Raw genomic sequence first — 13112 nt, forward strand, 5'->3', positions numbered from 1 at the left:
CGCGGCCCGGCGGTGACAGGGCGAGGGGGCGGTGCTACGGCCGGCGGGAGCGGCAGGCCGGCATGGACGCGGAGATGGCGGAGGCTGAGCGGCCTGGGCCGCGAGCCGGGGAGCAGCGGGGAGCGGCCGAGGCCCCTGGCGCCTCCGGCAGCGCCCACTATGAGCTGCCCTGGTGAGAGCCGAGCCGGGCCGGGCCGGGCCGGGGCTAGTGCGGGGGGGCGGGGGCTGTAGGGCGGGCCTGGGCCTGGCACTGTGTGTTGGGGGGGGATCTGGGGGGTTGGGGGGGAGAGCTGGGGTCTCCTGGCAGCTGGGGCCCCTTGAGCGAACTAGGGGATCCCCTGCCCCCCTCCCCAGCTGCAGAAAGGAGGGAGGGAGATGCCAGCTATTGATGGGGGGGGTTCCCCGGGGGATCCCCTTAGCTGGGGGTGCAGCCCCATCAAGCTCAATATCCTGTAACACTTCCTGAGGGCCCATCAGCCTCGTGTGCTCTGGGGGCGTCCCGCCGCCTGCGGAACCTCCCTGACATGCAGCTGGCTCTGGGGTGGGGAGAGGCAGCTAACCCCAGCATTGCTGCACAGCGAGCCGATGCAGCGTCGGCAGGACATCCGTGCACTTTAAGGACAGGATTGTGGGCTTGTTAATGTCCGTGCAGAGTAAAGGGGAGCTTGGTTCCTAGAGTCTGGACCTGAAACCCCACAGTGCATGGAACTGAAGCCTGAAAGAGCAGCATCCTTGGTGTAATGAGTTGGCCGCTATGCAAACACCGGTGCCTGCTATTAGCGAGCGCTAGCTAAAATTATTAGTGGCTGTTGGTCCACTTCACTAGCAGATGTAATGGCTCTGCACCTGTGGCTTCCATGGGAACATACATTTTGCTCTCTTATCTCTGGTTTGTGTAGCCCAATATCAGCCGTAACTGATGCTTCTGAGAAAAGGATGCTAGGCACAGTTATAAAAGGCCCATAGCCAGATGTGCAACAGCATAGATAGGGTGGATGATTCCTTTTTGCCCTCACAAGTACTCTTCAGACATGGTCATTGATTATTCTTGTAATTTGCATAGCTGCACAAGTTATTAAGGTCATAAAATGATCAAGTCCCAAGCTGTCCTGCAGCTTACCATGTAGAAGTCCATGTCTGGCGCTACCGTTTGAGAGTTCAGTTTTGTTGTCACATGTGATTTGCTGATGGACCTGGTATCTCTAAAGCAGTCACATAACTGCAAGGTTTTACGTACATGGCCATAAACTGTTGCAGTGAAACAAGTGTATTACTCCTTGGATATTATTCCTGGTCAAATTCCAACTTGCATAATTACGTTATTTTCCTATACCTAAAATGTTGTATAGCAAACAGTTGTTGCATTCCATCCTAGAAAGTGGATAAAGGAATCTGTTTATCCTTTGCATATCATTTAAAAGGACATCATCAACTCAAAATCAAGTCAGTTTGATAAATAATTAAAAGTTTCAGGTACTACACCTGCCCATATGTCCCTTTGCAGTTTTTAAATGGTTCTGTTTTGTGAAAAAACAAACAAACATCCAAATAGCACAACAGACAGCAGTGTGATCTAGTGGGTAGGTCACTGAATTGGGTGACCTGAACAAGTCACTTAATCTCGCTGCCTGTGTTCCCCTCCTGCCTTGCCTATTTACATTTTAAACTCTCTGGGGCAGGCACTGTCTCTTACTGTGTGTTAGTACAGGGCCTAACACAATGGGACCCTGAACTCAGTGAGGCCTCTAAGTACTATTGTAATACAGATCATGACAATAAAGAGGGTAAACTGAAACTGACAGCGTGCTGTCATATGCACAAAGTAAACAAACTGAAAAATAAGAATCTCTAATGTTTTCCTACTCTAACAATCGTAGGTGCCATACTTGTGGCAGTAATGATTTTTTTTTAAATACTTAGTGTGAGGGCATTGGGATTTGTTTGTTCTAAGATGATGGTGCTCTTCTAAGTATGCAGGTGCTTTGGAATCCTTGGGAGGAGGAGTGCCATATAAGTGTAAACTGTGCTGTCATTCTGCATGACTATAGAACCAAAATGATTTCCCAGATATTTATCCTGAGTTCTGTTAGCACAGTATGGTGCCTTGCTGTGGTATAAACTAGGCAAAATGAGGACATGCTCAGATGGCCCTGACCCTACAAATGGCTATGCAGGGCCTGTGCAGAGTCCCATTGACTTCGGTGGGGCTCTTTGCGGGTGCAGCCGTCTGCCCAAATGCAATCATTTGTGGGATCAGGGCACAAGTAAGTATGAAAATGGGTGTGGGGAAACAGCAATTAGATTGTTACTCGGCATAGGATTACAGGTCACATTGCATTGGTATATAATGTTTATTTAGAATCCAGCATTTTTTAATTATCTGAAGGGTGTAAACCCTAATCCTGCAATTGATAGTGTTCAGTGCAGCAGTTCAGCATTATGCTATCAGTTGCAGGGTTGGGGAGGCCTAAGTGTCATGTATGCAAATAGTGTACAGCAGTTAAATAAATTTCTCATCATCCTTCTTTGTCCTTTACAAAAAATCAATCAGATTATAATGATGAAATAAACAGTCATTTGGTAAGATAACTTACTGTGAGGGAATACAGTCACAGGATCAACATCTCCTCCCTTTGCATTTAGCAGCATCAAAAGCTTATCAAATGGCTGTGTTCTAATATATTGACATATTTAAAATATTTATTGAATGTTTGCTCTTAACCACGTGAGCAATTTGCATGTAATTTTCCTTTGAAAATGTCAGAAATCCTCCTTAAGAAATTTAGACATTGACTTCAAACATTTCCAATTATTTTATACTAATTGAATCTGTTTTGATTAGTGTAAAACATGAGCTAAATTAGCTATGTCTAATGTTTTGGGATTTATTTTTAAATAGGGTTGAAAAGTACAGACCTATGAAGCTATCTGAAATAGTTGGGAATGAAGACACTGTGAGCAGACTGGAGGTGTGTACTTGGCTTGTTATAACAAAAACAAATTGTTGTCCTGTATTTATTTTGTATGTATTGTTTTACCATACAATTCTGCTTAGAAACCCCAATTCAGGAAAACATTTAAGTCAAGTTTAAATCCCTCTATTCAGGAAAGCACTTAAACAGATGTTTTTGCCTTCAGTGGGATTTAAGCCTGTACTTAAGAGTAAAGCATGTGCTCAAGTGTTGTCCTCTTCAGTAAGGATGCTTTCCTGAATCAAGGTCTAAGTTTATTCATTTAAACTTACTATCAATTTGTCCAGTTTTGGGGTGGTTCAGAAAATTAAATTAGTGCCCAGCATGTTAATTAAGCGTGTTAATTGTAATCATCACTAAACATAGTTTGAATTACAACTAATTTTATGTTGTATCTTCCTACAGATATATTTTTGTTTTTCTAGAGTCTTAAGTTAGGTGAAAAATATTTTCATTGTAGTCATCCTAGCAAACTAGTTTGTAACAGAAACGTTTACTAATGTTGTGGTCATACAAAGTTATATTCAGTTTTGTATACATAAATATATTCAACTTCTTTAAATTGCACTATTTTATGATGTGTGTGTACTTGCAATTTGGAATGACCATTTTAACAGCTTCCTTGGGGGTTACTCTACAAGGAAGTGTTTAATGGTTAGAATGTGGGACTGGTAGTCAGTATTCCAGAGTTCAATTCCCAGATTTGCTAGTGACTTATCACAATGTTGTTGGTTTTTTTTTTTTTTTTTTAATGGATGGAAGGAAAATGCAAGGATACTAAAAACCTCAGGTTAGATGAACCGTTTTAAGTACAACAGGACTCTGCACACACAAAGGATTCATATAAATGATCAAGTAAGGAAACCTGAAGTAAGGCACCTGAAGAAGAGCTCTGTGAAGCTCAAAAGTTTGTATCTTCCACAAACAGAAGATATTGAAAGATATTGCCTTACTTACTGTCTCTCTCAAGTAAGAAATATGAAAATGATAAGGTGGGGTAAAAATTAAAGTAAGAGGGGAGGAAGTGAATGAGGAGTTTTTCATTCCAATTATGAAAAATGGTAGTATGTAGGAATTACTCTCCAAGTTTTTCTAGCCAAGTAATCACTCATTCTTTTCCTAGGTTTTTGCAAGGGAGGGAAATGTACCAAATATTATAATTGCTGTAAGTATTTTTGTGTTGCACCATATTTCTGCTTGCTGTATTTTTGTTCTCTATTGGTGGTGTCAGTTCAGGATGGTAAACAGGCTCTCTCTAGATTTGCATTGGTCCATGAGTCTGTTGGTAAGGGAGATCTTAATTGTACAGCCAAAGATCAGTATTTTTGTTTAATCTGTAATTGTCCCAGATACACCCCCTCATGCTTCAGGGAATAAACCTGTTGGGGGGGTTAGGTTTTGTCCCATAATTCCAGGGTTTCTTGCACTCTTCTCTGAAGCATCTGTTTGAAGCAGGATATTAGATTACATGGACTCCTCATATGAGTCTGTATAGGAATTCCTATGTTTCTGTTAGTGCTAACAGAACACAGTAGCTAGACAGTGCAACTCACTTTAATGGTATAATACTTAAAACTCATTGTATTCAAAGGGTCCTCCAGGAACTGGTAAAACAACCAGTATCTTATGTTTGGCTCGTGCACTGCTTGGTCCTGCATTAAAGGATGCTGTTCTGGAGCTGAATGCTTCAAATGACAGGTGTGTATGAGAACTCCGAAACTAAGCTTCAAATTAAGGAAGAAATGCAACAAACTTCAAATGTTTTTACTTGAAATCTACTATGATTGTTAGATTAATGATAGTAAGGTTTCCAATATTTGCTTCTCAGTCTCTTCCTGCCTCCCTCCCTCCACAAAAGACTTACATGATCTTTGATGTTTTAAGGTCTCTTGTAGACATTATCCACTTCCTGTTTTGGGAACTTCATAAATATTAATGGAATGGAATTGTTAAACATATGCAGATTATTAGGAGCTATGTAATCTGTAATTTCTGTCCATAATTTCTTAAATTTATCCTAAAGAGCTCTCCTCCTTCTGTTGTGTTCGTAAAGTTCCCATTAACATTTAAAGGAAAATAATTTTATTTAGCTAGTTGACAGAGGAAAGATTATTTGAGTTTAGGTATATAGGTGGTAGGAACCTCAAATACTAAAGATTGCTTTGTGGTGAAAGCTTATGGGCAGGAGAACTGGGTTATATTCCTGATTTTGCTCGAGACTTCCTTTTTGATCTTAAGTAAGTCACTTAATTTCTCCCTATGTCATTGCCCTGGTTCACAAGGGTGTTTTAAGGCTTGCTTTGTGCATAAGGGCTTGCCGCACCACTGATTACTTTCAGGCTCTAAGTGGTTTGAGAACCTATGCTGGAAGAGTGCATGTATTGTTCTGTCTTTATTGTTAACTTCAGTTACTGAGTAACTGTAGAACACTAAATTTTGTAACTCGAAACTGAACATTGAAGGATAATAAAATGTTTGCTCTTATTTTCCCCAAAACTATTTACTAGATACAGTTCCCCTCAAATGTAAATAGCGTCCATTTTGTGTTAATGGAATGTAATTTGTTGCACTTCTTTCTTTAAATTGATGTGAAATACAAACTGGTCTGAGTGATCACTGAATGAATAAGATTATTGTTTCAGGGGCATCGATGTTGTGAGAAACAAAATCAAAATGTTTGCTCAGCAGAAGGTCACACTTCCCAAAGGTCGGCATAAGATAATCATCCTGGATGAAGCAGACAGGTACACTGTGTTTCTTTTGATCACAAATAACCCCTCAGAAGTGTTCTGCCTCCATGTTCTGCATAACTTGCATAAAATGTAAGGCTTCTATTATAAACCAATTTCAAGTTTAAGGTATTTTGCTAGCCTCTCAGAAGTAATTTAGTTGTGAATAGATCTCCATTTAACAGCACTCTTATCAGACGCTCTTTCAACAGAGGCTGCTGCATTTCAGAGATGTTTAGTATCTGAGAGAAGCACTTTAGGATTTGATGGGATGTAAAATAGTATCCAATTTACAGGCTATTTCTAAGCTCTCATTTGAAAAAGGGGTGGCTGATATAGCATACATCATCCTATAGTAGATAATTCTATTTTAGCTTTACTGGATGAAAAGATTACTACATGTGCATCTACACCTAGAGATCATTCTTTCAAATGTGGATGGTTTGGTTTTAATTGGGTAATTTGTATAGAATATTCAGAGATGGTATGTATTGTATGGTGACTTGTAAGTTTCTGGATAAAGCTACTTAGCTTCCTAGTTGCCTCGCCAGAAGATCAAATAATTCGCAAGGCAGTAGCTAATATAAATAGAAACTCTGAAGGCGGTATAACCATTTATTAGACTGCAGCTGGATGTTAGATAGTGAAGGGCAAAAGCCAACCTAACTTTTTTTTTTCTCCAGCATGACAGATGGAGCACAGCAAGCATTGCGAAGAACCATGGAAATTTATTCCAAAACAACTCGCTTTGCACTTGCATGCAATGCCTCAGATAAAATCATAGGTAAAAGAAAGCTGCTAGTCTCTGTATGCACCTTTATTACACATCTTCCACGTTTACAGTTAGCTTCCTGCCGCTGTTACAGTATGTGATGGTAGGGCTCCAAGATTGGAGCTCCCAAAGTCTCCTAGGTAAAGCTGTAGGGTAAAGTAATCATCTGCCTTTGCTTGTACTTTCTTTGTAGAAGACTTTGGAGTTTGAGGCAAATCTTGGTAAGTTCAGTAAAGCCAAACTTTTCAAGTTTAAATAAAGGTGGCCTGATTTTCATAGATGGGTGAGCATCTGCCTGCACACCACAAGGTGTAGGTGCTCATCGCCCCCCTTGAATCGCCCCCACCACCTCTCTCTCCGTGACTTGGCCCTTCAGCCAAGTTGTGTAGTCCTCCCTTTCTGGGGTATCAAAGTCCCACTGGACAACTGTCCTTGGCAATCTTCAGCTCCACTGCCTGGTCTGTGCCACTTCCCCAGTGGCTGGTAGGGAATCCAGGCCTGCCCACTACTCCAGGTTCCAGCCCAGGGATCCTACAACCAGCAGCCAACATCTGCACAGTCCCAAACCTGGCTACTGTTTCGCTGGGCTGCGCCTACTTTCCCTCTATCAGCCTCTTTTTCCACTCTGCTCTGGGAACATACTTCCTTCAGGGCTTCTATTCTCCTCCTGGTTTCCTCCTTTCCCTCTCAACAGCTAGAGAGTGACTGCTCTATGTTGCAGCCCATCTCTGCTGTCAGCTGCCTGCCTTTTTCATAGCCTCACCTGTTCCTTCTCAGCTGAGCTTTATTTCCAACCGGGGAGGGGGGGTTGCTTATCTAGCCTAATTCCCCTCAGGTGTACCCTATCCAGTTAATTGGCCCCCTTCTCTGCCTCATTAACCCTTTTAAGGCTGGTATGGGGTGAACACCCAATCCCAGTTACATTTCAGAACCAAATTTGGCCTTCATATTAGCTTGCCGGAGACCTGGCCTTTGGTCTCAGTTGAAGAGCTCTATGGCAGAATGTAAGGGTACTACACTGCACAAAAACAAAAACTCTGCAGCATCAAGTCTCAGCATCAAGCTCAACGGACTTGGGCTCATGCTATGGGGCCAAAAACACCATCTATACTGCTAAATATACCTGTGGCAGGTGGGGGTGCAGTCAGACATGCCAAACCTGCGAAAAAAATGCAGAAATTGGGCTTGTTTTCGGCTTAATTGGCTTGTGAGTTGCTTGTTGGCTAGTTTTTGGGTTACAGCTTGTTGCTTTTTTTTGATGGGCTCCTGGCAAGGGAGGGCAAGCAGGAGCAAGGGGAGGAGAGTCAGGAGTGCACAGCTGGCCCACCACAGTCTCAGACTGCACGCCAGGGAGATCTAGTCACATAGAGTGTTGTGGCTCTTAGGGCTTGGCTTGTTTTGACCTTGTTTTGAAACGGGATTAGCTTAATTTTTAGCTTACTGCAAGAGTCGGGGTGCTTATTTACCACGTGAAAGTTAGCAACTGTGTGTGCAGTATACGTCCACTACACACCACCATAAGTAGTGTGCATTGTAAACATGCCCTCAGAGTGGACTTTGACAGTGAAACTATTCCATATAAAAGGAAATCAGATTAAAGGGTGATGCAGAAATTTCACAGATGCCTTCTCCCAAGCTGAAAAAAGTAATCTTGGATGGATACTTAAGAAGAGAACAAGATGTCTCTCTCTCTCTCTCGCTCCAGAGCCAATCCAGTCCCGCTGTGCAGTGCTGCGCTACACCAAGCTGACAGATGCTCAGATCCTTGCCAGGTTAATGAAGATTGTTGAAAGAGAGAATGTACAATACACAGATGATGGACTGGAAGCTATTATCTTCACAGCACAAGGAGATATGAGACAGGTATTAAAACAAACCCAGCAAAAGAAAGGCCTTCTTACTGAAGTACAAAGCCTGGGGTTGTGGCCGTACAGGCTTTAAGTTGTGGGAAGTAAAGGGGAGATTACATGATCTGCAGTATTCCAGTAACTAAACTGTATGGTTTTGCTGAATTCTGAAATGTCTAGTCACTAGACCCTGCATCAATGGAAATTGAATGCTGACCTGTAGCTGGAGGAAGTAAAATCTTCACAGCTCTTAGAGTTTGTGCTATTAATTCGTGGGAATGCTTGATATGGCAGCAGTTACGGAAAAGTCTCTGGTTGAGTCTGAGGAGGGGAGCCAGAGGTAGAGCTTTTCAGATAGTAACAGAAACGTTAATTTTACTCTTTACAGGCACTAAACAACTTGCAGTCCACCTGTTCTGGATTTGGCTTCATTAACAGTGAGAATGTGTTTAAGGTTAGTAAAAGTTCTTATAGCAAGATGTGATTGCTCAGTATTTGCACTGTTATGGGAACATACATAAACACGTTTTCTTCCTAGTTTTCAGTATCTGGCATCGTTCCCACACTAAAAATACTTGAAGTCTGTCAGCTCAACTATATCAGACATTGTTTAGGACATGTAAAAGTTTGACATTGCTTTGTCAGTTCCCAAGCAGTATTATGTCTTGAACAAGATTGCTACGTTAAACATGCTGCATGTCCCTTATGAAAAGACTGACACAAAGTAAGAGGTTTTCCCTTTAATGCTGGAGAAAGAATGCATCTGAATGTAAACTGATACAGCTGAGACCCATTGTCTGTATAGCAAATAATGAATCTTAATAGGACTGCTGTGAAATTCAGTGATAGTAACTGTTAATGCCTAGTATGTTGGGTGCTTTGTACTCAGTGATATAAAGTCTGACTTAATGTTGGGTGAGTAATTACGTTACCAGCTAAGTTAGTCACTTAAAAATAAAATGTGTGGTGAATAGCCTGTGTTATAGGGCTCTCTCAGATATAGCATTTAAACTATCAACTATATAGAAGACTATTAAAATTATTCAGGGTATTTGGGTGCAGGAGGGAATATGCGCATTGATGTTTCCTAAAATTCTAATTTCTCTTTGGTATAGGTGTGTGATGAGCCACACCCTCTGCTAGTGAAGGAAATGATACAGCACTGTGTGAATGCAAATATTGATGAAGCATACAAAGTATGTATTTTTGTCTTTTCAGACACTTTCTCAACAGAATGCTTGCTTTTCAAAAGATTTTAGTTTACCTTACTTTCCATCCAAAACAAAAGTAAAACTATACAAATGCAGATAAATTCATGAATATAAACCTTTTTCATGTAAGGAATCTTAATACATAGAAATCCCGATAGCATGTATATTTCTACACTGAAGCATCCTTGTGATTGACTGGATCTAAATGTCTGAATACAAGTGACACCACATTAAGTGACACACTTTGTAATTCACACGCACAAAGCTCCACTTCTCAAAAATTTAGTAGGCAAGACAAGATAAGGTCTAGTATCACTACCTGTATTTTCAAAGAACATACTACAGAGCCGATACTGGTGTATTTTGATAAATGGAAAAAATCTGTTGCCAAGATAAACAAAATACATCTTAAGCACTATCCTTGCTTTCAGTCTTCACTTGCAACTCATTCATAATTATGTGAATTATTTACTGGAGAGGATGAATGAGGTTCTGATACTTTACTCTAAACAGGCCCTTCTGGCATCCACATGAGGTTCTCCCTCACCTCCCAACTCTTTGGTGCCATTTTTAATTTATACCTCTCTGCTGTTGTCAGACAGTCATGGTGTTTCCACTTGCAAAGGAAAACTTGTGTTCATTATAGAATCCCACCACTACTACTTCGTAATATGGCTGGTGGAAAAAGGTTTTGGTCTAAATAACATGTCTGTTCTCTGCTGGCCTCTGAAACAGCTCAATCCCAAACCTGGATTATTCTAATGGCACCATGAAGGGTACCAAGGAACTTGAGGGATTTTAATATAGACTGTTTACCTTATGGTGGCAGATGTAGCTACTGTGTAACTACTGGATATAAATATTAGGGCAGTAGCAGCACCAGGAGGAAATGTCTGCACTCAGATCACTGAACAGGAAACTTGTCGTTCTGGTAAAAGATGCTAAATACAGCAATAAAATATCAATTTATTAGTTTATAAATTGGAGACCATCGATCCTGGCTCCATAAATGTGCAGCTTGCCTCAGATGTAATTATGTCTAAGGTGAAAAAAAGTAACAACCAAAACAAGTACGAATGGAGTGTCACTTTGGCACAAAACTTCTTGCTAGCACAGGATGGAGATTAAACCTGTTGCTTTAACATTAAAGAACTATATGCAGTTTCACCATGTGGGAAATGATTCATATACAAAAATGAGTACAAACTTGATCCACATTACTTAATTTTCCTGGGGGAAAAAAAGTTAACATTTATTTTCTCCTGCACAGATTCTTGCCCACTTGTGGCGGCTTGGGTACTCACCAGAAGATATAGTTGGCAATATCTTCAGAGTGTGTAAAACCTTCCAGATGCCGGAGTATCTGAAATTGGAGTTCATCAAGGTTAGTGCTAGCCTCATTATCACATTCGTCTTTAAAAAAAACAAAAAATGATTCCTATTAAAGGGGCAGCCTCAGTTTGTTCTCCAAGAATCGCTAGTTCTTAGTACAAAAGGTATCTAAACCTCTCATTGCGTTTCCCCTCCCATAAACTTGTCATAAGAACGGTGAGAGTTTATTTACACTTTAACAATAAACTCCCATGCAAGCTCAAGGTGCCATATCATTTAATTAGACTTAGTCATAATATAATCCTATTCAGATAATGAACAAACTCAGCTGGCCACTAAATCAAAGCTTCAAATAACCATTTCAGCCCTTGGCCCTGGAACGTACGTTCTTATTTCCCCTAAAACTCTGTCAAATAAATGGCTTTTGTAGCATGGCCAGATGGTCATCAAGTCTGAGTTATTTCAGTAGCTTACTAAAGGTTAAATGGCATTGAGTTCTAATTTGACATGTGATAATCATTGTATGTATTGGAATCAGACCCCTTAGGGTTAAATCCTGCCCTCAGATACAGGCATAGTGCTTCCTTGAAGGAAAACGGGAGAGATATGCTTGCACCACAGAGCAGTATTTGACCTGATCTATCAGAAAGTTGTCGTATTACCCTAACGTGGCTGGCTTCAAGAAGAAATCAGCCCTATGCTTGTTGACAACTTAATTTTTCCTTCAGCTCAGGTAGCTTGAGGGCAGCATCTTTGGAGCGGACGGGCAAGCTCTATTCCATATGGTGTATATGTAATTCATTAATGTCTGGGGACTCTGTATAGTGTGTGCTATCACAGGACAAAGTAGACAAGGCAAACTACTCTTGCTGCTGGGGGAAAAAGTACAAGTCAGTCTTCCACGAAAACTGCCTCGCTTTGCTGTAGAAATGTAGACAAAGCAACAGAAAAAGCTGAGGTTTGACACCTAATATTTGTATTGCCAGGAAATTGGATATACTCACATGAAGATAGCAGAAGGGGTGAATTCTCTCTTGCAGATGGCTGGACTGCTTGCCAGGCTCTGTCAGAAGACGGCTGCTCCTGCAGAAAGTTAAATGGAGTATTTTACTGGACTGCAATTACAGCCTTGATTCTGGAAGTATGAGGTTACAGTGTTTAAGGCCAGCAGCTATCTGCATACTAGAACCTTGTGTATATAGTAAATTCTGAATTCAGTGAACTTATTCTCTGTTCTTGCTGAACTTGAAAATGAAAGCCAGCATTTGTTTTTAAATTACTTTGTACTTTTTTTTAGGCCAAATAAACTTAAAATCCACTGAGAACGGTTGTGTCTGTGGTGTAAAAGTGGTGGGGTCGGACTGGATAGTACAGATGATTAGCAATAGAATTAAAACCCCTTGTCCTGGTCTGCCTTTTGAAATCGTTCATGGCTGTACTGACCAGAAGTTAACAGCCCATGGCTGTTCAGTGACCTGTGAAATGAAATGGTGTCAATCTCATTCCTAATGGACAGATGTATCCATCAAACAACCGATCGTGACTGGAGATCTCAGTGAAGCCAAGGATGAAATGGGCTGTGGAAAATGACCTACCCTCTTGCGCACAGGTGATTTTACTAGGTTCGTGTTGAGGTGTATTGAGCAGGATCTAAGCTATACCTGTGCTGTGAATAACAGGGAAACCATCCAGTAGGCACCTTTAATACAATTAACAAAATGTGTGGTATAATAAAGCGCAGATGTAGTCGATGTGACACCTTCCCTTGGATACTGCCTTTGGAACCTTTGAAAATGGAAGTACTGTGTCAGTATTGAAGTGTGTGCCCATCTCAAATAGATGCTGGTGCATTCTAGATTTAGGCATCAATTCTTGCCGGCCTGGGTTAACTTAATAATCATGAGAAATGAAGAATGCCTGATCTTTTGCCTGTAGGATTAATTCATCTAAAAGCTAAGGCATCTATTCTCCCCTTCCATGTTCAGATTCAGAAGTAATGAGCAAGCAGTTCAAATAAAGTATCAGAGGGGAAGCCATCTTAGTCTGTATCCACAAAAAAGAGGAGTCCGGTGGCACCTTATAGACTAACACGTTTATTTGGGCGGACTCCTCATAGTTCAAATAAAGTAGTTCCTCTCATAGGCAGTAACTATAAAATACAAAAGGAATATAAATATGGAGTGAAGATTTTACCCACCTCTCCAGGAAGTCTAAGAGAAGGCTTCTGGAAATGGAGCCATGTTAAAATA

The 13112-nt window shown here is 41.1% G+C and overlaps 1 protein-coding gene across 1 annotated transcript; it reads left to right on the forward strand.

Annotated features, from left to right (window-relative positions):
* Nucleotides 1–28: 28 nt before the first annotated feature.
* Nucleotides 29–12181, forward strand: RFC2 (replication factor C subunit 2). The gene is made up of 11 exons (XM_074974307.1): nt 29–172; nt 2900–2969; nt 4096–4137; nt 4564–4670; nt 5615–5716; nt 6385–6485; nt 8179–8336; nt 8709–8774; nt 9436–9516; nt 10802–10915; nt 11850–12181. Exons 1-11 carry the CDS (start codon nt 63–65, stop codon nt 11958–11960), a joined length of 1062 nt encoding a protein of 353 aa, XP_074830408.1. The 5' UTR covers nt 29–62; the 3' UTR covers nt 11961–12181.
* The last annotated feature ends 931 nt before the right edge of the window (nt 12182–13112 follow it).

This window comes from Natator depressus, chromosome 17 (assembly GCF_965152275.1).
Source record: "Natator depressus isolate rNatDep1 chromosome 17, rNatDep2.hap1, whole genome shotgun sequence".
Lineage (NCBI taxonomy): Eukaryota > Metazoa > Chordata > Testudines > Cheloniidae > Natator > Natator depressus.